Source organism: Mandrillus leucophaeus, unplaced genomic scaffold, assembly GCF_000951045.1.
Source record: "Mandrillus leucophaeus isolate KB7577 unplaced genomic scaffold, Mleu.le_1.0 Scaffold765, whole genome shotgun sequence".
NCBI classification, from domain to species: domain Eukaryota; kingdom Metazoa; phylum Chordata; class Mammalia; order Primates; family Cercopithecidae; genus Mandrillus; species Mandrillus leucophaeus.
Genome location: NW_012108308.1, coordinates 854,972 through 879,113, shown reverse-complemented (window position 1 = coordinate 879,113; position 24,142 = coordinate 854,972). Strand labels below are relative to the sequence as shown.

General features: G+C 44.6%; 2 protein-coding genes across 2 annotated transcripts in view; one reads left to right on the top strand and one right to left on the bottom strand.

The window, feature by feature from the left end:
• Positions 1-15,013, top strand: part of LUZP1 (leucine zipper protein 1) — a 98,545-nt gene extending 83,532 nt beyond the window's left edge. The window contains exons 4-5 of the mRNA XM_011966587.1: positions 8,705-11,895; positions 14,071-15,013. Of these exons, the coding sequence (XP_011821977.1) occupies positions 8,824-11,895; positions 14,071-14,229 (3,231 nt within the window). The 5' untranslated portion in view covers positions 8,705-8,823 and the 3' untranslated portion in view covers positions 14,230-15,013. The remainder of the gene's footprint in view (positions 1-8,704; positions 11,896-14,070) is intronic.
• Positions 15,014-19,697: 4,684 nt separating this feature from the next.
• Positions 19,698-24,142, bottom strand: part of KDM1A (lysine (K)-specific demethylase 1A) — a 67,671-nt gene continuing 63,226 nt past the window's right edge. Inside the window, exons 16-19 of the mRNA XM_011966586.1 lie at positions 23,658-23,772; positions 21,750-21,877; positions 20,959-21,105; positions 19,698-20,197 (exon numbers count right to left, since the gene is read on the bottom strand). Coding sequence (XP_011821976.1) covers positions 20,012-20,197; positions 20,959-21,105; positions 21,750-21,877; positions 23,658-23,772 — 576 coding nt within the window. The 3' untranslated portion in view covers positions 19,698-20,011. The remainder of the gene's footprint in view (positions 20,198-20,958; positions 21,106-21,749; positions 21,878-23,657; positions 23,773-24,142) is intronic.

Below are 24,142 nucleotides of genomic sequence, written 5' to 3'. Positions count from 1 at the left end.
GCAAAGTGGGAGGATGGCTTGAGCCCAGGATTTTGGGACCAGCCTGGTCAGCATAGAGACCCCCTCTCTCCAAAAAAAAAGAAAAAAAAAAAAAAAGAAAAATTAGCCAGGCATGGTGGCGTGTGCCTGTAGTCCCAGCTGCTTGGGAGACTGAGGTGGGAGGATTGCTTGAGGCTAGGAGGTGGAAGCTGCAGTGAGCTGTGGTTGCTCCACTGCATTACAGCCTGGTAGACCCTGTCTCAAAAAAATAAAAAATAAAAAAAAAAATTGCTCCCATTATCCTTTAGATCAGAGATTGGCAAATTCTGGCAGACAGGCCCACTGTCTTTTTGCTTTTTAAATTTTTAATAATTTATTTAAATAAAGACAGAGTCTTGCAGTATTGCTAAGACTGGCCTTGAACTCCTGGCCTCAAGCAGTCCTCCCCCCATATCCTCCCAAAGTGCTGGGATTACAGGCGTGAGCTGCCATGCCCTGCCCACTGCTTGTTTTTGTAAGTCAAGTTTAATTGAAACATAGTTAATGTTCATCCACTTCTGTACAGTATGTATGTGGTTGCTTCATCACTACATTGTCAGGGTTCAGTAGCTGGAATAGAAACCTTAGATCCTATAAAGCCTAAAATATTTACTCTCAAACTAAGTTTGCATACTTACATGTATACTGTCAAACTTTAAAAAAAAAGTTTGCCGACCCCTCTTTAAATGACTATTGGGAACAGGAAGTGAATCATGGCAGCTGTGTTAGGAGAAGGGGCAGGGCAGGCCTGATTATGTTCTATTTCAGACCTTCCTGATCTGCCAGGACAGGAAGAAGAGCCACCCTCCAAAATGCTGGATGGGGCCACTTGGAGCTGGGTTCAGGAACTTTGATAGAAAGAGCCCTGAATGAGAGACAGTTGGCGCTGTATCTTGCTAGCGTGAATTAGAACTGAGCCAGGTACTAATGTAGGGGAAGTTGGCATGAAAAAGTGAGACTGTCCTTCCCTTTGTAAAAACCTTCCTATGATTTTCCAAGATTTAATATAAACAATTTCCTTCTCAGACCCCACCCTTAGGGACATTTAATTACTTCTTCTGAGCTTCCGATGTATATGTATGATAGTACAATATGCTAAGGAAAAAAAGAAAAGCAGGATAGAAGATGGGACGCAAAAGGGTGGGTGCTATCTTATGTAAGATGGTCAGGGAAGACTTCAGGCAAAGGTAAGGTTTTCTACTTACCTTGGCAAAATGTTGGGTGCATCATGGGTGTTCTACAAGTGTCTGCTAAATAAATGAATTTTGCCTGGATAAACATACTTAACAGAGAGTAAGGGAGACAGTAGGAAGAGAGGCGTCTACTTTGCTTTTGGATGATCTGGGAGGCAGCAAAGCATTTCTTACTTTGGCTATGCTTAGGGCCAAAAGGTCAGAGATAAGTAACTTCCTAACCCCATTTTCAGTCGAGTTCCTTGTTTACTCTGGGGAGAAAGGATGATCTTAGTGAATCACTATTTTTAGGAGGATTCTCCCTGATGAAACTTACTTTAGGTATGCATAGGACTTTTCAAAGTGTTTTTGCTAACTTTATTGCATAGTGTTGCTGTAAGGTAGTTGAGTTGATATTCTTTTATTTCTTCAGAGGAACTAAAGCATAGAGAAAATCAGTGACTTGGCCAAACAGTATAGTATTCTTAAAAGAATATAAACTTTGGAATTGGACCTAGATTTGCTCTATCCTTGCTAGCCGTGTAATTTGGGAAAATTTGAGAGTCCCTGCCCCATAAGGTTATTGTGAAAGCTGAATAGAGGAATACTAGGTACTGTTTGTTGTGACTTATGTGCAAGGTGTTGTGCTAAGCATTTTACATGCCCAGGGATTACCGTATTGTGTTTGTGTAGACACTGAGGGAAACCTCCATGGAGTAATGTAAGAACATGTAAAGTAAATGGTAGATCTGGGATTCCTGCAGAAATCATGTATATAAGGTACTTAGTATTGCCTGTAGTATAGTAGTGCCCTATTTGTGGTTGTACTTACTTGTTCCTTTATACTCTTTTGTCATTGTTAGTTTGTTTATAGAGTAGTGCTCAGAACTCCTCATTTTGTAAAAATGCTTAAGAGTTTATAAGGAGGTGATTTTGCATAATGGGAAGAATCCTGAATATAGTCAGGAGACTGAAGTCCTTGACTTTGCTAAACTGCTGGAGAAAGCACAGAATTTACTTCTGAGTCCGTTTCCTTGTTTCTAAATTAAGGGGATTGGATGAAGTAAGTGATTTTATTTTAAATAAAAGCTATGTAGGTCTCTTTATTTAATAAAGTCATATAGGGGAAGCCCAGTATGGTAAGAAGCTAAAATCAGTTGCTTTGGTTGAGTAAGTGGAAAAGAGCCTGGAGTTCAGCCTGCTCAAAATATCTCCCCGGCCCTCTTTCCCCTAAATGACCCCAAGGGGATTTGCTGAGTCTAGTTTGAAAACCAGTTGACTAAATGATCTTTAGCTACCTTCTGACTCTGAAATCTCATTCTGAGGAGTGGAGGAAGATCCAGAAATGTTTTCTACTACTTCTCCAACACTTGGTCCAATAACTGGAGCTGGACATCCTGTGAATGCTGTGGTTTTTTGCATAGACCTGCAAGAAAGGACTTCCCAGCAGGTCAAGGGGAGAGTATTGTGGTTGAGACATTGTGCAAGTGGCACAGGGCTAGGGATGAGATCCTTCAGAGCATTACGACGGGGCCTGAGAGTCTGTGCTGTCTGTTCACTCTTGCCATCTGTTTTCTCCTTTGTAATCCATGATTAGATCATGGACATTCTTATTGTTTTCTGTTAATGGTCATTGCCAAGGGACTGACAAGCTATTTGAAAATTAGGAGACTCACTCATCAGTCAAATTCATGGAATTTTCAGCATTCACTGTGTTCTAGGCTCTCTGCTGGGTACTGAGAATATAGTGGTGACACAAGTTGAAGAGAAGAATTGAGTAAATAAAGCTTCAATAGAGTGTGATAGGTTCTGTGGTGGGAACCATACAGCAGACTGTGAAATCGAAAAAGAGAGGCCCTGATTCTGGCCTGGGGTTTGAAGAAGGCACTCCAGAATTTTCCAGAAGGATGCCTTGTCTAAGATGGGATCTGAAGAAATGAGAAGGAATCAAACTAGTGAGGGCCCAGAGGGAAGAGGGAGGGCGAGGATGTAGATGAAGAGGCTGGTGGGGCCAGATCATGAAGGGCTTTGGGTGCCATCATGGGGAATTTGGACTATCCTAACAGTAGCCAGGACCTTTAGAGGGTTTTAAGTAGTGATGTGTAATACCTGCTTTCTCTGTATGTGTCCAGTAAGTATCTGCTGCATATTTACTGGGTTTAGCTTTTTCATTGCCTGTACTGGTTGGTTGATATCATCCAGAGTCTTGAATAGAACATACAAAATTGGCACTAAACGCCAAATAAATAAAACAGTGGTATAATTCCCAGACTCTCCTAATTCAGAATTATGATAATTTATAGATGGGGCTATACTAAAGTTTAACGTTTCCTTCTTTTGAAAAAGAGATTGTGAAAACTATAGTATAAGCTAGTATAAATAAGATGTGCTGAGAGAATGCTACAGTTTGAGGATAAGCTGGGTTTTCTTTAACAGCTTTATTGAGATATGCTTTATGTATCGTGAAGTTTATCTCTTTAAAATATACAATTTAATGGTTTAAGCGTATTTATGACGATATGCTGTTTTAAAGCACTTTATAGATGCATCATATATCATTTGTCTTCCAGTGACTATGATGGGAACACAGATCCTTTGTATCATACACTCATTTAAAATTGGTATGTGGTCTAAACTTAGTTAAGTCCCCCCAAACCAACACTGTGTATAAGTTGACAAGGTTTTAATTGTACCACTGGGCAGAAGGCCAAAGGCAAGTTTTTAAAAGGGAAAAGGTTTCCTTCTAAAAACATAAACATAGAAGGTTTTTTCCCTCTATGTTTTTGAGAATGAGGAAGCAGGTAGGCTGGGGAAAGGAGAAGGGGGACCAAAAGAGGCAAAGATGAGAGGACAGAGAAAGATGTACCCAGAAAAACCGAGTGATGGACAGGGAGCTGTAATCGGATGGGCAAGACCTGAATGGAAGGGGGAGGCTTGGTCTTTTCAACAGCTTCAAGCATTGGTGTTTTTGAGGAGCTGAGCTTGAGCCCCATCTGGTGGCTCTAGGATTATAGTGCAGCCATTAGAAGAATCAGGCTTGGAGAGAATTGGCATTTGGCGTCTCCGCCAGGCCCAATTTCAGTTGTTTTTCTTTTGCCCTGAGCTTTCTCATAGGATCATTGTTGGAGTCATTTCTTCCCTCTACAGTGGTGGCTGTTTTTCTCTTATGTCTCAGACTGTTTCTTCACTCTTATCCGTGAGTTTTAAATGCAATCTTACTGGACAACATCACCTAATACCCTGTTGTTGCTGTCATCTATTGATGCCCTGAGTCATTGCCCCTACCTTCTCAACAACTTCAGATTCTGTCTTAACGTCACTCTTTCCAGCATTATTCCTGTTAATTTGTGGTGCTTACATGCTGGTGACCCTTGTAACACCTTTACCTCTCAATTATTTCTCTCTTCCAATGATCTTGTTTTCTACTTCTCCCTACTTCCCCGCAGGATTCCTATAATTATACTTCGTTTTTGACATTATCAATAACTACAGTCCCTCCATGATTTCAATTCCTTGAAGTCCCTCTCTGATTTCTGTCTTCTATATTTCAGGCTTAATTTCCTCTGGTACCTGGTACCCTTACTCCAATAAGCCTTCAAGTCCCCTTCAATTCATTAGTTTCTATTATATTTTCACTATTCGTCACCTCCTTCTATACAGAGTGAATTTAAAGTCCCTCACACACATCCTCTGCTCTCCTGTCCTTCTCTTGCTTTGTTATGCAGTGCTTCGACCTGGTTCAGTCCAACTCTGGTTTCTCTATTCTTTCGTCTGTTCAACCAGCTGAACAAGACTGGAGAAAAAGATAGAACTTTGTTGATTGGTTTCACTTTAAATCGTTACCAGGAATTTCAAGTAGGCCCTTACACATCTTATACACATCTCATACACATGTCCCAAATGAAAGTCTTCATCTTCCTTCTCAGACTGCTCCATGTGCGGTCATCTCCATTTGAATTGATGATAATGCTGTCCGTCTACAAATTCAGCCCAGCCACCTTAGAGTCTACCTTAATTCCTATCTATCTACCTACCTACCTACCTATCTATCTGCTTATTTATTTAGAGATAGGGTCTTGCTCTGTCACCCTGGCTGGAGTATAGTGGCACAGTCATAGCTCACTGAAACCTTAAACTCCTGGGCTCAAGCAGTCTTCTTGCCTCAGTCTACCAAATAGCTGGGACTACAGGTGTATGCCACTGCACTTTCTAATTTTATCTTATTTTACCTTTTTATAGAGACGGGATCTTACTGTGTTGTGCCCAGGCTGGTCTTGAACTCCACCTCAGCTTCTCAAAGTGCTGGGATTATAGATATGAGTCATTGCACCCGGCTTCTTAATTCCTTTCTTTGCTTCATGCTTAACATGTAGTCTAAGAGCAGATCCTTTGGTCGTACCTTCCTACAGCCAGAATTCTGACCATTTCTCAACTGTCTTGGTCATGTGCTCTTGGAACGCGTGTATTGTCACCATCCTGATCTAGGCCATAACTGTGTTTTGGTTGGATTACTACAATAGCCTCCTATTTGGTCTTCCTGCTCCCACCCATATCCCCTATAGTCCATTCTACTTGCCACCTACTTAAAAGTTTCTGCTGAGAAGTGGTTCAGTTGTTATTATAGATTGTTTTTGTGTTTGGGATGTTTTTGCTTCCTCCAAAATTCGTGTTGAAACTTAACCCCCAGTGCAACAACTTTAAGAGGTAGGACCTTTAAGGAGGTAATATTAGGGATCAGCACCTTTAAAAAAGGGTCTGAGGGAGCGAGTTCAACCGTTTTCGTTCCATTCCTTCTTCCCTGTGAGGAAACAGCATTCTAGATGTCATCTTGGAAGCAGAGACTGAGCCCTCAGCAGACACCAAACCTGCTGGTGCCTTGATCTTACATTCCCAGGCTCCAGAACTGTGAGGAAATACATTTCTATTCTTTTTGGAGATGGAGTCTTGCCCTGTTGACCAGGCTGGAGTGCAGTGGCACGATCTCAGCTCACTGCGACCTCCATCCAGCGGGTTCAAGCAATTACCCTGCCTCAGCCTCCCGAGTAGCTGGGATTATAGGTGTGCGCCACCACACCCGGCTAATTTTTGTATTTTTAGTAGAGACGGGGTTTCATCATGTTGGTCAGGCTGGTCTTGAACTCCTGACCTCAAGTGATCCTCCTGCCTTGGCCTCCTGAAGTGCTGGGATTACAGGCGTGAGCCACTGCACCTGACCAATTTCTGTTCTGATAAATTACTACCTCAGGTATTTTGTTACAGCAGTACAAATGGACTGAGACAATGGTCTTTTTTTTCTTTTTGCTTTTTAAAGATTTTCTGTTTGTGGTATGTTCTTCCGTATCCTTATGATGTGTCTAGGTGCAGATTTAGTTTTCTCCTGTTGGGACATTGCTTCCTGAATGTGAGGTTCCATATCTTTAATCAACTCTTGAAAATTCTTACCTGCTGGCTCTTCAGATATTGCCTGTTCCCCATTCTGTATTCTATCCTTTTGGGCTGCCTGTTAAACTTCCTTGTTTTGGACCTTTTTAATTTATATTTCCCCTGTCTGTTAACCTCTCTTTTACCTTTTCCATCTTTTTAACTCTGTGCTGCTTTTTGTAATTTCATATCTCTCTTGATCACTATTTTTTAATATCTTCCTTTGCCTCTAATATGCCATTTCTCTTTTCTATTTGTAGCTGTTGTATGTGGTTAATTTTCAGATTTTCTGATCTTTGTTGATAGCACTTTGTTCCTTTCTCCTGTTTTTTCATTCCTTCTTTTATGACTTTAAACATTGGAATGTACTTATGTATGGTTTCTAGCCAATAATCTTAGTAACTTTGGTTCTTTTTGGTATAAACTTGCTCTGCCCAGTTATAGTAAAAGATGGATCTTTATGTGTTTTGTAATTTTTAGTTATAAGCTTGGGTTCAGCTGGACTTTAATCTGTGGGAATCCTGTGTGACCTCTGTAGAGAGGAGCTCCCTTCAGAGTACTTTTGTTTGCTCAGCTAGGTTTCCCAGGGATATTACTAGGCTGATGGCCATTTTATGCTAGTTTCTCAGAACAGATAGGTTCTGGACCACTCAGGTGGTATAAATTTGAACTCTGAATTCAAGTGAGAGCAGGTCTAAGATGACAAATTCTCTAGGGATAATCCTCCTTTAACTCCTAATGGAGCCCAGGTCCTGTTATCTCCCTGTATCAGGGAGGTAACTTTTTTCACTAGTTATCCTGAAGCTGTAGTTCTCCAATAGTCCTTGCTTTAGATTGGGGACTGAAGTCTCATTTTCAACTTACCACCTCTATGGGGCCCAGACTCTTGTCTCTTATACCTGCATGATTGTTAGAACCCAGACTCCTTGGTTCTGGAGATCAGCAAGACACTAATAAGGACAGCTCAGTGGTAGTTTAAACTTACTATTCTTTTTCATTTAGTCTTCTTTTCTTCTGGTTTTAGCTGGAATGTCACTTACTTTCTGTGTGATCAACTACACATTTTAAGTGATTGTTACATTTTATTCAGTATTTTTAGCTGTTTTATAGTATTAGAGGTTTTCCAGTCTATCTGGTTTGCCATAGTGGTGGAAGTGGAAGTCTTGTCTGCCTTTTAATTTCGTAGGACTTATTGTTTATGAAGGCTGTTTAAAATACCTTTATTAATCCATTCTCCTGTTTTAAAAATGAGAAAATTACATAAAAAAACTAAACTTTCCCCTTTCTCTCTTTCCTTGGGGTATTATTATATGTTTGGTATATATCCCTAGTGAAATGGCTTTCAAAGAAACAAACCAGTCTTCATATCAACCTTAACATCTGGGACATTTGTCTTACAGTGCCAAAGGATACATTTTGTAGAAGCTGCCTGTTGCCTGGGTCGGGCCAACTCACACCTGAATTCCACTTACAAATACACTTTTGGGAGAAGAGATGTTGAAAACGGGCGTGGAGAGATTGCTTTAGTATATTGTGAAGCTCACCATTTATAGCAAGGCAGATGGGTTAATTTGTATCACTTTTAAGTCACAATAGCTCATAAGAGATAATTTTTTTTTTTTTTTTTTTTTTTTAATAATCTTAGGTTTGTTTATTGCTTTGTTACCAAGATCTTCCACATATTATCTCAGAACAACACTGGGGAGAAATATGGTAGACATCATTATGCCCATTTTACCACTAAGTAAAACTGAGGCTCAGTTTACATTGTTAATGACTCTCCTGAGATTATGCAGGTTGCAGGTGGTAATGATGTTACTATACCCTGCCATGAGAATTGAGGCTTCTTATACGTCTTTTTGCCATGCTGCCACTGGTGACATTCTTTATTAGGGCGAAACGAGGTATCAACTCAATATCGGCCATAAAGAACCAGTGTTTTCTTGCAGGTTTATTTGTCATTCATTCAACGAGTTTGAGCCCCTCCTATGATCCAGGCACCAGGAACAGATAGGAGCTCTTTTCTAGAACTGGGAGCTAACATGCAGGTTTTACATTTGCTGACTGATGTGCTTTCTACTTTGCTTCCATAGATTGATGATGGTCTCCAGCTGTCAAAGAAGATTGTGGTTGCCAAGAGAAAGGTAACCATTTCTCATCCCCTTGAGTGGAGTTGGATGCCTCTAGGAGTCCACATTGGCTGGCAGTAGACATGGCTGAATTTACAAGCTACAAGGAGACGGCCTCCAGCCGCCACTTGCGATTTAAGCTACAGAGTCTAAGCCGCCGCCTTGATGAGTTGGAGGAAGCCACAAAAAACCTCCAGAAAGCAGAGGATGAGCTCCTGGATCTCCAGGACAAGGTGATTCAGGCAGAAGGTAGCAACTCCAGCATGTTGGCGGAGATTGAAGTGCTGCGCCAGCGGGTGCTGAGAATTGAAGGCAAAGACGAGGAGATTAAGAGAGCAGAGGATCTGTGTCGTCTGATGAAGGAGAAACTTGAAGAGGAAGAAAACCTCACCCGGGAGCTGAAATCTGAGATTGAGCGGCTTCAGAAACGAATGGCTGAATTAGAGAAGCTGGAAGAGGCCTTCAGCAGGAGTAAGAATGACTGTACCCAGCTGTGTTTGAGCCTGAATGAGGAGAGAAATCTGACCAAGAAAATCTCCTCTGAGCTAGAAATGCTCAGAGTCAAAGTGAAAGAACTAGAATCTTCTGAGGACCGCTTGGATAAAACTGAGCAGAGTTTAGCGTCAGAGTTAGAAAAGCTGAAATCATTAACTCTGAGCTTTGTAAGTGAGAGAAAATACTTGAATGAAAAGGAGAAAGAAAATGAGAAATTGATAAAAGAACTCACTCAAAAACTAGAGCAGAACAAAAAAATGAACCGAGATTATACAAGGAATGCTTCTAATCTGGAAAGAAATGACCTTCGGATTGAGGATGGCATCTCTTCTACACTGCCGTCCAAAGAATCAAGAAGGAAGGGTACTCTGGACTACCTAAAGCAGGCAGAGAATGAAACAAGAAACAAATCAGAAAATGAAAAGAACCGCAATCAGGAAGACAACAAAGTCAAAGACCTTAACCAGGAGATTGAGAAACTTAAAACACAAATCAAACACTTTGAATCGTTGGAAGAAGAGCTTAAGAAAATGAAAGCCAAAAATAATGACCTTCAGGATAATTACCTAAGTGAGCAAAATAAAAACAAATTATTAGCCAGCCAACTGGAGGAGATAAAGCTACAAATCAAGAAACAGAAAGAGTTAGAAAATGGGGAGGTAGAAGGGGAAGATGCTTTCCTGTCCAGCAAAGGCAGACATGAGAGGACTAAGTTTAGAGGCCACGGAAGTGAGGCTCCTGCGTCCAGGCACACAGCACGGGAACTGTCTCCTCAGCATAAGCGGGAACGACTCCGGAACAGGGAGTTTGCTCTCAACAATGAAAACTGTTCTCTGAGCAACAGGCAGGTTTCTTCTCCCAGTTTCGCCAACAGGAGGGCAGCAAAAGCTTCTCACATGGGGGCGAGTACAGACAGTGGAACTCAGGAGACAAAGAAAACTGAAGACCGATTTGCACCCGGATCCTCCCAGAGCGAAGGGAAGAAGTCTAGGGAGCAGCCCTCAGTGCTGAGTCGCTACCCCCCAGCTGCTCAGGAGCACAGTAAAGCGTGGAAGGGGACTCCCAAGCCGGGCACCGAGAGTGGACTGAAGGGAAAAGTGGAGAAGACAACACGAACGTTTAGTGACACCACCCACGGATCTGTTCCCAGTGACACATTGGGTAGAGCTGACAAGGCTTCTGACACCTCCTCTGAGTCTGTCTTTGGCAAGAGGGGACATGTGCCTGGCAATGGAAGTCAAGTAACTCACGCTGCAAACTCTGGCTGTTCTAAGGCCATTGGAACTCTGGCCTCATCTCGAAGATCCTCCTCAGAAGGGTTCTCTAAAGGCAAAAAGGCTGCCAATGGCCTTGAGGCCAATACCAGTTCCTCAAATTCCAAGGCTCCTGTTTTATCAAAGTATCCTTATAGCTCTAGAAGCCAAGAGAACATCCTTCAGGGATTTTCAACCTCACATAGAGAAGGGGTTGATCAACCTGCAGCAGTTGTGATGGAAGACAGCAGTCAGCATGAAGCCTTGAGGTGTCGAGTCATCAAATCCAGTGGCAGAGAGAAGCCAGACTCAGATGATGACTTGGACATAGCATCTCTTGTTACTGCCAAGTTGGTAAATACAACCATCACTCCAGAGCCCGAGCCCAAACCACAGCCTAACTCTAGAGAAAAGGCCAAAGCCCGAGGGGTACCTAGAACCTCCCTGTTTGAGAATGATAAAGATGCTGGAATAGGGAATGAATCTGTGAAATCTGTCAGAGCCTCCACCAATGCCATGGAGCTCCCAGATACCAATGGTGCTGGGGTAAAAAGCCAAAGGCCCTTTAGCCCCAGAGAGGCGTTGCGGTCTAGAGCCATCATCAAACCTGTTATTGTTGATAAGGATGTGAAAAAAATCATGGGAGGATCTGGAACAGAGACTACGTTGGAGAAACAGAAACCTGTCTCCAAACCAGGGCCAAACAAAGTGACAAGTAGCATTACTATCTATCCCTCTGACAGCAGCAGCCCCAGAGCTGCTCTGGGTGAGGCCCTGAGGGAGAGGCACACATCCACCAGCAATATCCAGGTGGGGCCGGCAGAGCTCACATCATTTAGCAACCATGTCAGCTCCCCTTTTGAGCTCTCCATTCACAAACATGACATCACCCTGCAGCTTGCAGAAGCGGAGAGAATGGCAGATGGGCCCCTGAAGAACAGGCCAGAAACAGTGGTGTCTCGGAGCAGCATTATAATCAAGCCATCGGATCCTGTGGAGAGGAATAGCCATGCACCTCCAGCGGAGACAATCAGGTGGAAAAGCCATAGTGCCCCTTCAGAAGTGGGCTCCTCAGATGCCAGACATGTTACTGTGCGGAATGCCTGGAAGAGTAGGCGAGACTTGAAATCTTTAGAAGACCCCCCAACTCGAATAGGTAAAAACATGGAATCTGCCAATACCAATGCCTACACCCAGAGGTCTTCCACAGACTTCTCAGAACTTGAACAGCCCAGGGCCTACCTTTTTGAGCAGGGCACTCGAAGGGTAGGACTAAGTTCAGGGGATGCCCCTGAGCCCTCCTCCAGAAGGACCCAAAGTAGCCTCACTGTGTCAGAGGTGCTTACCCGTCGGAATCGGGTAGGAGACACCATCACTGTCGCAGCCTGGAACCACTCAGCAGGCATGGTGAGTTCCAGCCTCTCTGCCCTCTCTCTTTTCTCTCTCCCTTTTCCTTCTTTGCCTTTTCCTTTTTCCCCTCTCCTCTGGCCTGTGTGACCCAGGATCCTGAGAACTGAGTAGAACTGGGTTCCTTAAAGAACTGTTGAAAAATCAGGTGGGTTTGACCTTTCTCCTAAAGAAGGTTTTTAGCAGCATGACTTTTCAAAATCCTTTTTCCAATTTGTTGTCTTCATTTTGCTCTCACATATGAAGGCGACACAAAAAGGAAGTATGTCTTCTCTTCGCTTGGTTTGCCGGAGCAGCTAAAGGAGCTCCCTGTAGGACCTCAGAGCAGCACGAAAAGCACAAGAAGCAGCTATAGCTGCTGGGGAGCTCTGAGCGACAGTAGGAGGCCTGGTGCCCTTTCTGTAGAGCACAGCGATGGGGAGCCAGATCAGCAAGTTCTCGGCTGCCTCAGTTAGCAGATCTTCACAGGCTGCTGGCCTCTCAGGGATGAGGAGAGCCGGGGCTTACACTGGGCCTATTTTAGATAAGCTTATACCCAATTCCAAATGACACTTTCTTTTGACCCCCCCAGACAGCTGTCTGTCTCATATCATCAGTCTGAGGGCAGGGCTGGTTCAGTATGGCTCATTACAGCTTTGATAAATCCAGAACCACCTGCCTTACGTGAGTGTGAGGGTCAGAGTGTCAGAACAGCATCTGGAGAAGCCCTTGGGAGTGTCTTTTCAGTTAGAAACCCGTGATGATGAAAAACTGTTTGGACCTGGACACAGTGCTCCCTTCTTTTACAAAAAGCAGATGACTATTAACTTGAAAAGCCTGTGACTCTTTACAGGGTACTTAACACTGGACAAAAGTACTTCACTACCCACTGTGTCATTCAGTCCCTTGAATATCTGCCTGGGGGCAGATACTATCCCCATTTTTCAGATATAGAAGCTAAGGGTCAGAAACACAAAATATCTTACCCAAGGTTACCCAGCTTAATTACTGGAAGAGCTAAGACTTGAATCCAAGATTCCTGTCTCTAAATCCAATGTTCTTTCTACTCTGCTAACCTTTCTAACTCATGCCTATGTTATTCTTTGATCTGCATTTGCTTGGGAGAACCAAGGAAAACATTAAAAAGATAGAATTCTGGCCAGGCATGGTGGCTTACACCTGTAATCTCAGCACTTTGGGAGGCCGAGGTGGGTAGATCACAAGGTCAGGAGTTCAAGGCTAGCCTGGCCAATATAGTGATACCCCATCTGTACTAAAAATACAAAATTAGCCAGGTGTGGTGGCACATGCCTGTAATCCCAGCTACTCAGGAGGCTGAGGCAGGAGAATTACTTGAACCCGGGAGTGGCTGAGGCAGGAGAATTACTTGAACCCGGGAGGTGGAGGTTGCAGTGAGCCGAGATCGCGCCATTGCACTCCAGCCTGGGCAACAAGAGCGAAACGACGTCTCAAAAACAAACAAACAAAAGAAACCAGGTGTGGTGGTGCGTGCTTGTAATCCAAGCTACTTGGGAGGCTGAGGCAGGAGAATCGCTTGAACCGGGAGGCAGAGGTTGCAGTGAACTGAGACTGTGCCATTGCACTCCAGCCTGGGAGACAGTGCGAGACGTCATCTCAAAAAAAAGGTAGAATTCTAGGAATAGGGAGAAAGACAGCTATTTGGGCCCCAGAAGCTTTGGACATTTAAGAGGAGAGATAAAGGATGAGAGACGGGCATGTGAGCTTTCTGGTAGTTTGTATGTGGGAAGGAGGAAGAGAGCTGTCCGGACCTCTCTTCAGCTCCCCACCAAGGATGTGGATGGGTCTCATCCCCAGAATCATGCAGCCTGCATGCATGTGCAGAACTCAGACTGCTGGCCCCTCCTCAGGGGTACCAGTCCCGTGCATCTATTCCAGGCTCTGTCCTCTGTAAGGCTCCTGTTCTGTTGTGAGCCTCCTCCTAGCCTACCCTGATGGTTCCTAGCAGCTTGGAGTTCCCGGTCTACCCGATTTCCAAGGAACTTACATATTGGCCCGTACTCAGGCAAAAGCATATCTTTGCAGTTAACTTATGGCCTGTCTGGGCTATATCTGCCTCTGCTAGGTTGGAAGGGACCCATTGTGGTAGCAGGTGAGGGTGTCTTGTTCCTCACTTTACTGATCTCCACAGTGCACTTTTATTATCTATTGGCACAGGAGGAAGAAGGGGAAGACTGTACACTCAGTGTCTACAGGCAACTGCACAACTCCCTGGATCCGTCTGAACTGCCTGGGAAACAGGGGCTGCCAGAGCCTGGGCGAGTACGGGCCGAGGAACAATTACGGCCAACCAGGCCCTGTGCTGAGGAGAACTGAACCCGCTGGGTGTCTGCTGTCTGCCCTCTGCTCCTGCTTCTTAGCTCTCCACTGTCCTGCCCCATGAAGGATCCAAGGCCAGTTAACCAGGCAAGACACAAGCCTTGGCTGGGAAACTCTGGTAGAGCTGGGCTGTGGCTCAGGTAATTTTTGCCATTTGGCCAGAGGGAATCAGAGACTACACGCTGGACAGTCACCCAGGCCCAACCTTCCCCAATGCACGAGTCCTCTCTCTCTCCTTGTCCCTGTCAACCAAGTAGTTGGACCATTCTGGCCCCCAAACGGGGGAAGATAAAGTCCCCACCACACCACAGGAGTCAAAAGTTCTTCTCGGCTCCTTGGTGGGTTGTTTCTGGATCCTAAGACAGCCCCTGTCTGTGTGGTTAATGTTCTGATTTCTCAGTCTCACTATATCCACTTCATTCCTCATTTGCCCAGTGGGCTCAAGTACCCCGTAAGGTTTACCAGCCATCAGCTCCGTCTAGGGGGCTTTCATTTCTTTCTCCCTGGAGTTCTTTTCCGCAGCCTTTTAAAGCAGAAAGGGGTCTGTGCTGCCTCTGAAGGATTGAGACTACCCTTTAGGTTGAAGTTTGACCTGGTCCCTGGCTGACCAGTCTCCTGGAAGCAGAGCATGCAGATACCCATGCGGATACCCATTGGAATGACATCATCGCTCCCCAACCCCAGCTCTCTCTGCTCACCTTCAAAGGCACCTGGAGGTGCAAGCCTCATGCATCTTGTTTCCCGAGCACCAGTAATGCTGCTGGCATCGCCTGCTCTCTCTTCATTGTTTCCACCTTGGGAAAATCCCTAGGCTAAGCTGGGCCTGACCCAGCATCCTCTGCCTTCTAGGAAGTGCCCAGCACGGGGGAAAGCAGACCCGAAGTGACTCACCTTTAGTCACTCCACAAGCAATAGCTCCATGAGAGGCATGGACTATGAGACTACTCCCTCCTGTTCCTCCTCCTCTGTCCCCCGTGGAGGAGGCATCGCACTTTACCAAGCTGATGCATTCCTACAGAAGTGGGCCCCGGATTTCTGCAAGTCGACTATCATGATGACTTCGTTGGAGGAGAGGTGATACGTACATACCCATTGAGGGCCTCAGGTTTATGTAGTTCAAAATGCAGCAAACCTTTCAGAAAGCCACGTAAATAAATTGGTTAGGTTCCTTATACCAGTCATATGGGGAAGTTTAAAAGAATTGTATATTCTTGGCACTGCTTTTTCTTTAGCATTCTTTCAATTCAAAGAAGGGATCCTCTTTCAAAGGCTACCTTTATGAAGCAGACACGATTGCCCTCAGAATGAGACAATGTTAAACTAGCAGTCTGGTAAGCTGTATTTGTTTCCCCATGGCTTTACTTCCTTGCTGTGTGACCTTGGGTGAGTCATTGCCGCCTTGGAGCCTCAGTTTCCCTGTCTGTAAAATGAGTTCTTTGAAATGGATGATCTCTAAGGGCACCAAATCTGGTATTCTGAGGTTCTCCTGTTTTCACCATCTGTAATAGTATGGGATGATTTACCTGTTCTCAGGTAAATAGTATAATAGTATGGGATGATTTTTGCTTTTGGAAGGTATCATCCATTTGGGTTCTTCCCCCCTGCCCTCAATTGTTTTTCTGGGCCTTGTTTTTTAGTTTCCTCATGTTTTAATCTCATGGGGATGAGCTCAGAGAAGCTCCCTGGGCCTGTTTCCCAGTCTGCAAAGTGAAGGGATTAGATCGGATGGTCTCTGAGGCTTTTTGTGGCATCAGCCTTGTCCAGTGCCACACAGTATCTCCTGGCTTTCTAGGAGTCTAGATGTTATGGAAAGTACCCAAGTCTGTGTATCTCCTATTCCTGTGCATCTCCTATGAATCTTCTGGCAAGAGGAAGACTCAAGATTTCCTCCAGAGGAATTGGTCTTCCCTGCCTTCACTCAGCATGGGAATCAGTGTTCATCCTGCCCTTGTCTGCATCAGATTTGGCAGTGAGGCGGCTTGGGGAGCACCTACCTTACTTTCAGGGACAGGAATCTATTGCTCATACTTGTTTCCTAGAGTTGTCAATCTAAAGGCATTGTCATGTGGCCTGCCTTTCCTCTCCACATCCCCACCTCTAATGCTCAAGATGCTATTTCCAGGATCTCTTCCTGCTGCTTCTCCTGGCTCACTGGCCAGAAACTAGCTCACTCAAGGCTGCCGTCCCTCACTTGCGGCCTCCCTGCTATTCTCCTTCACTGGTTGGCAACCTTGAGAGTTCAAAGGAAATCAACCTCCGTGGTGGTCAACTGAAGGTATAGGAAACTAAGTCTGTGGCTCTTCTCTGCTGATGGAAACAGAAGGGCGCCAAGCCATGCTTAAAAAGATCTCGCCAATAATTCTTGTGTTTGGGTGTTGGAGCCCTGGATTCTGGTGCTATATAGCTCCTGGTGCCAAAGTCTGGATCTTTCCACATTTCAGCAGCACCAACATCTGCTGCTACTCAAAATGTCCTGTGGAAGAGGGACAGCTGTGAAGCCCTTTTGCTGGGGCTGTCATCTTGAAATCTGAGTGCAATAGGATTTGATTGTAACAGTTATTTCAGGATATTTTGTTTCTTTAATCTGCACACTTTCTAGATAGATTTTATTTTTTAATGTCCTCAGCATTGCAGAAAATAACGTAGTAATAGCAAGTAAAGGCTGGAGGCTCAGTTTCTCTGGGCTTCAAATGGCTGGCAAGGCTGGCTCTCAGATCCCAAAGTTGGGAGGCATGTTTCTGGAAAGCAACTGAGGTGTAACTGTTTGGACCCAGGCCTCATCGTCAGGGGTCCTGGAGGAAGCCTCCAAGTAGAGGGGAGACCTGTAGTTGGATAGTTGTTTAATCAAGCCAAATAGTCTCACTGCCCCCAGTCAGCAAACCCACTTTTACGACAAGTTTCTTCCATAGCTTGGCTCTTAAATTTTACTGGCAGGTGTATGGTTGTTGGAGGGTTCCTAGTGAGTTGGGGGACCTGGCAATAGAGCTGCTTGGTTGGAGGGAGTGGAGCTGGCTTAGTACCAGCAGCTGATCTCTTCCACCTGCTGCTGTTTTTTTGCCACTCTGACACGAAACCAGAGAAAGCTGGAGGTGGATAAATAAGCGGTGGCGGTTTTTTTGCTTTTGGGTGGCAATGAAAGAGTCACAGTGTGGGTTAAAGGGATCTGCAGTGGGGCCAAGGATGCCACCTCACCCTCAGCTGCAGGCAAGCTTGCACATAAATAACCCCCTCTCGTTGGAGTGTTCGGGATGTGGGGGGCGCTATAGTGTTCTTGGACTTGTCGTCCTGGGGCAGTTTTAGTTCTTTATATTTAGTGGGTCAGTGCCAAGTGCTACCACTTCCCAATAAAGGAACGGGGATCCAGAGGCTGGGTCCCTGGCTACCTTGTTAGGAGGTTTTGTTATTTCTCTGACAAGACTGCTTTGGAAAGAGCTGCTTTTAGGGATTATGTTTTGAATACCCCGAGTGGGGAACAGGGTTCTCCTCAAAACCTTACAACCAAGATCATAGGAGAAAGGGGCCCTATTTTCCTGCTGCTTCCCAGCTCAGAACATACTGAATGGAATGTATTTTTAAGAGAATAAAGTCTATTTTTTTGTATTTTAAAGATTGAGAGGGCTAAGAAGGTAGCCCTCAAATAAACTGTTATTGCATTATAGGCCCCTTTGTTGGGGGCAGTCTGTTGGTCCACACCTACTTGCTCAGGCAGGTGCTCTGGTCTCACCCCTGCCCCTTGGAGCCTAGGTGCAGCAGCTTCTACATTCCTGCTCCAAGCATGGGACCAAGGAGGCCGGAACCTGTCGCTGGAAACCAGGGCAAAGCAGTGGCTCAGGGCTCCTTGGGTGCATGTGTATCGTTGGAGCTGCCTGTCTGCATGTATCCTCTGGCGCGAATGCTCTCTGTTGGCTCTGCAGTACAATATGTAACCAATAAAGCTCCCTCGTTTCCATATATACTCTGTGCAAGTCTGTGATGCGAGTGTTAATGTCATCTCTGTGTATCTGTCTTCTATGCATTGATGCAGCTCTAGTATATTTCATTGTATGATGCTTAAAACTGGGTATTTTACGTAATCAATTACTGATACTGCAAGGACTGGAAACATTAACTGAGGCTTAGAAAAGGACATGCATAGGACCCACATAACTAGAGTTATAATCAGCAGCTATTTCTTTGCAACATTTAATTTTCAGGCTTGCCCACTGTTGCCAGATAGAGTCATCTCTCTCTCAAGCTGCCTATGCCATCTGTTTAAAAAACAAAAACTCTTAAGAGACCTACCCCGGATTAGATACCCTAGCTAATCCCCGTGAAGTAACAATGTTGATTGCAGAACTCAGATTCAGACGCAGGTGTATGCCGAGGTCCATGCACTGTGCACAGCCCTCACCTTTCATCAGTTCCGCCACCTGCCCTGATCCTGGTGTGCAGATTCTTTCCATACTGTCACGAATTCTTAAGACTAGGGGGGGGAAAAGCCTTCTCTGTTTTCATCTTCCCATCAGACCAACAATATACATTATGTCCCTTAACTCATACTAAGAATAAAACCACATTTAAGGGGCATTACTTGGATTTGTAGTAACTGAGTTTATCTGTCAGGAGCCCCTGGTAAGGAACCAGCATGTAACATGTTTTTATCTTATATGGGCAAAAGGGACTTTGCCGGTAAGGATTCTGCGATGAGGGAGATCATCCTAGATGATCCAGGTGGGCCTTAAATGTAGTCGCAGGTATATCCTTTTAAGAGGGAGGCAAAGATTTGACTACAGGAGAAGGCAATGTGATGATGGAGGCAGAGATTGGAGTTAGGTGCTCTGTGGATGGAGGTAGGAGCCACAAGCCTTCCCACCCCTAGAAGCTGAAAAGAGCAAGGAAATGAACTGATCCTCCCCACTCTGAGAGCCTCCATAATGAATGCAGCCCTGCAGACCCATTTTAGACTTTAAGCATCCACAACTGTAGATTTTTTTTTTTTTTAAGAGCCTCTAAGTTTGTGGCAATTTGTTAAACCAGCTGTTACCTAAGCCCTTGCTCTTACGTAGTGTGCTTCCCAAAATGTACACCAACAGCTTTCGTAGAATTGGGAAGTTTTAGCACGTACCCATGGAGGGAATCAGGAATAAAGGCAGACTCGTCTCCCAAAGGCTCAAACTTTGTTTCACTCTTGTGTTTTATCTTGAAAGTTCATCCAAAGTTTCCTAATACTTATGTTCTTGGCACACCACCACACCCCTCCCTAGTGGGGAAGTCTAGTCCCACTGACTAGGAAATCCACTGCTTCTACGGGACCGCCCCCCACCTTATCTTCTGACCTGATCAAACCATTTTTCTCTTTTATATAAACATCTTCCTTATTTAAACATGGAGAAAACATATATTACTATTGTCATAGGATAAACTTGGCATTTCCAAAGGAGTAACGCCCCCATCTTGTATGTAACTGCAACCCAAAGGAACAGAAGGGCCAATTTTATATGAAGTTTTATTCTCAAAATATATTAAAAAAAACAAAAAACGAGACTAAGATGTTACTTCACAGCACTTGCCTCACAGTCTTTATGAAGAACACAATTCCAAACTAATAGACAAGTTCCTCCCTGTGCTCTAGGTCATTCAAAGGAGGGAAGCTCCCTTGTCAAATCAGGAGCTCCAGCAGCCGATCAGGAGCCCAGGTGCCAGGGTGGACTTTCTCAGTGGGATCTAGTATTGCTAGAAGAGCCTTGCTAATACGGCAGAAACAGGCACATGGGCCTCTTCTCTTAGAATGTTATCTGTCTCACATGCTTGGGGACTGCTGTGCAGGAACACCTGGTGTGGCCTGGCGAGGCAGCGTATACATGGCTCCCAAAAACTGGTCTGCAATTCTTCCTGCTTCTCGCAGCCCACTCAGCAGAGCACCATGCACTGTGGCTGGGTAGTTACGGATTGTATGTTCTCCCGCAAAGAAGAGTCGTGGAATCGGCTGTTTTAGGGGAAAAAGAAAATTGGCAGGCTGCACATACACCTTTACTCTTGTACTTAAATTACTAAATTCTTGTTGACCTTGTAAAGGCTGACCCCCCAATTACTATTCATCATTCTATCTGAGTCTCCCTTATCAGTAGGCATTTTCCAAGAATTGACAAGGAGAAATGAGACAATAAAACTCCACCTAGCCTCGGTCCTAAAGTGATGCTTAACGTGTTCTCATCAGTTTAGATACCCAATTCTAGAGCGTCCTTCCCTCAGTACCTTCTGGGAGGGAGCCTCACTATCCTGAAGCACAGGACATTTGGTGATCAGGGACACTTCAGCCTTGCAGCTCAGAGCAGGTCTGGGCTATGACACTGAGGAATTCTTACTGCTCTTGGAGTGGGGTCTGGCATAAGGGTCTAGATAAGGACCCAGGGTTATTTCTCAGGAATGCCCTGGAAGCCCCTAGTAATTGCGACCTTGCAGCAATCCTGTGAGCCATTACAAAATGGAAGTGCAATTAAAAATGGTTTTGTTTTTTAGGGGGAAAACCTGAATAAGGAAAAATGTTATTTGACTTATACTCTGGACTCCTCCATTCTGAATGCAGGCTGCCTAGATTTACAAAACCAAATGATGAGAAATCAGAAATGGTGCCATCCGTTTAACTCTGCTTGGTTATCTGAAAGGTCCAAAGATAGAATGACTAAAATATGAAAAAAAAATCAGGGCCTCTTCCCAAATAAGCCCAGATAGTTTGCCAGTTCTCACCTGTGGGGCACCTGGAATCGAGGGGCCCGGAGTGATGGGCTGAGCCATTAAATCATAGTCATTTCCAGATGATCCTGCAGCAACATAGGAATAAGAGCCCCGGGCCCAGGGATCAGCTCGCCAACGAGACACCACAGTTTCCTTGGGCTAAAAGAAAAACCAGGAGCAAAAGTCATTATGATATACCAAGGACAAATCAATCCTTGAAAGGTGGAAAAGCAGTGGTGGGTGGAAATGTAAGTGAGAGAAAGAAGGGCAACAGATGTGAGAGCCAGTGATCAAGTGATGAATGCTCTGCTTTAAAATAGACGTGGACAAAAGGACTTCAGACAGGAAGGATGCCTCCATGTTGCCTTCCTGTCTATGAATCCAGAGATCTACAGAGGGTTCGGCCTTTATTCTCTTTTATAAATTCACAATATGCTTCCCTTCAAAGGAATCCTAAGGGGTTAAAGTATTTCAAAGAACAGGAAAAAGTACCAAGAGGTTCTCTGAAAACTTCCCAGAGATACTCACTGGAGTTTGGCCATTTTGTCTAAAATGTCGGGTATGGTGTGACTCTAAAGCCAGAGGAGAAATGTAACTAACAGCCTTCAGATTCCCCAGCTCTTGTTCTGGGGGGCTTTTCTGAACCCCATGCTTAGGCCATGAACTCCAAACATTAATATTCATGTAAAGGCACACACCTCAATTCTAGCTTAAACTGTCCTGACCAAGAACATGCTGCAAATACATTAAACCCTGGTTGAGTTTGAAGCCTAGATCCCTGCTTACCTCACCTATTTACTTACCTGGGGTACTGCACTGCTACCAAAAATCCCTTTGAGAATGGCCAGGCATCGGCCAACAATCACATCGTCACTTATGTTTTCCATGATACCAGCAGCTTCTCCTGCCACTAGTGCCAACAGTATTGGAGCTGGGGAAACAGAAAGGATAATTCTAGGGTTTTCCTACAGACTTTCCTCAAAAACGTCCTTATCAGGCCCCACCTTATTCCTGGTGCTCTGAAATCTGATGACAAGACACATACAGCAGCACCACTGAAATGCAAAGAGACAAATTATGTTTCTGAAACAGCCTATGGAACTATTGTCGCCAGAAACCAGCCACTAGGAGCTGGCAGACTAGAGAGTGAAGTAAGATTCACAGGCACCTCACTGCTTCTAACTTGACAAAATACAGCAGAGTTCCAAAGATACAATTTCAGATCTTGCTAATAAAAGGGAATTATTAAGCATCCCTTTACCTTGGCACAGAATTCTTAACCTTGACTACCTTAGATAGCTCCATGACAATGGCTACATCCCTTTCAGCCATCCCAGGCCCTTCCAAGCCCAGGACTGTCTTCAGTCACCCATCTGGTGAATAGTTATGCAACAGACATAGGTGGTAGGCACACTACTAGAAGAGGGGGATAAAAAAGCTATAAACTATATACTCCAATAGAGCAACAGATGCAAAATTACACAGATAATTATTAATTGTGATAAAAGCTATGAAGAAAAAGTAGGCTATAGGGAAAAGCATACGGGGGTAAATTTAATTTACATTTGGTGCAGTGGAGATGTGTGTGTCCTGGAAGTCTTTGGAATACTGACGTTTATGTCAAAACCTGAATGCTGAATAAGACAGGCTGTGAAGGAAGTGGGGTCGAGGGGGTGGGGGGAGAAGCAGCCCCCCAGGCCTAGACCACAGTACATGTAGAGGTTCTGAAGCAGAAAACAGCATGGTGTCTTCCAGGATGTGAGAACAGCCAAATGTGCCTGGAACCTGGGGATGGACAAGGAAGTAGAGATGAGTTAGATAATGAAGAACCTTAGCATGGGCCAAGATAAGGAGTTTGAACATTTTCTTTCAGCAGTAGAAAGTTGCTAAAAGAAGCAGGAATAGCAGTAGTAGCTATTGGTAACCGTCCAGGCAATAGGTAAGAATGGCTTGGACTGGGAAGTAGGCAATAGAAAAAAGTAAATAGGTTTGCAAGACATTATAAGGCTGGCACTGACAGGACTTGACAGCCTGGATGGGGAAAAGACACGCTGCTGCTGTCAGAAAGCAATGTGCTCAGGGAGCCAAGTTCCCCCTCTGTGAAGTTAGAGGCGCTGGGGTGTGAAAGACCATTCACCACTGGGCAATGAGGAGTAATGGAAAGAACTGGGGATGGGAGGCAAGCCAGTTAGCTGATGTGTCTGCAGTGACAAGGCCAATGTCTTCTTTTTACAGCCTTTTCTGGGAATGAGGTGGTGTACAAATATACTTTAAGTCTACATAGAGTTAAGTCCAATTACAGAAGAAAATAACTGAACAGGAGGTAGGAATTTCTTAAATACATTGTAAGGGAAGCAAGCAAAGAATGGGGGCAAGTCAGTCTGAGAATGAGGAACACAAGCTTCCCCTGGTAGGAAGCCTCCCTGGGCCTGTCCCTCCAGTCTGAGTGGACCTCCAGTAACCTGGGCGTTCAGCCCGTCATGCCACCTACTGCCCTGTTCTAAGGCTGCTTCCCCGCTTACTGTATCCTAAGTTGGCAGCTCCTCAAAGGCAGGTATTTTTACACCCCAGTACCTAGAAGATATTTCAGGAATTGTTTGTTGAGTTAATAAAGAGAGAAATTAAGGCATATATATTGAGAAAATCCCAAATATTTCAAATTCTATATTCCTGTAAGGATATGGAAAAGATTAAAATTAGAAGGCATTTACCTTTATAGAGGTTCCAGAAGAGGAAGAGCTCGCCCCTGCTGGCAGTCGTGCTGCCAACATGCCCGAACAAATTGACACTTGGATCCCAGAACACCCGGTCAAAACACAACACCACCTACCGTCAGAAAGAAGCACATGAGCTAGTGACGGGCCGGATAATACTGGCTTCAACAGACTTCCTTGAAGTCTCTTCTAATCTGCTTTCAAAATAAGCCCAGAAATTCTTATTATTTAGGATGACATTTACGATCCTCTTTTTATAGGCTTGAGTTTGTGAAATGACCCCATAAGAGTAAGTCCGTATGAACAGACACTTGATGATAGACTTAGACACTGAAGAGAATCAACTGACATGCCTCAGCCCTGATGTCACAATTGAGAGCATAGCCAAATGCCCTAAAACGCAAGGCCCCTCCTCACCAAGTAAATGACTAAGACTGCTATTTGTACATTAGATCTGTAGACGGAAGTGTCTAAGGCAAGCT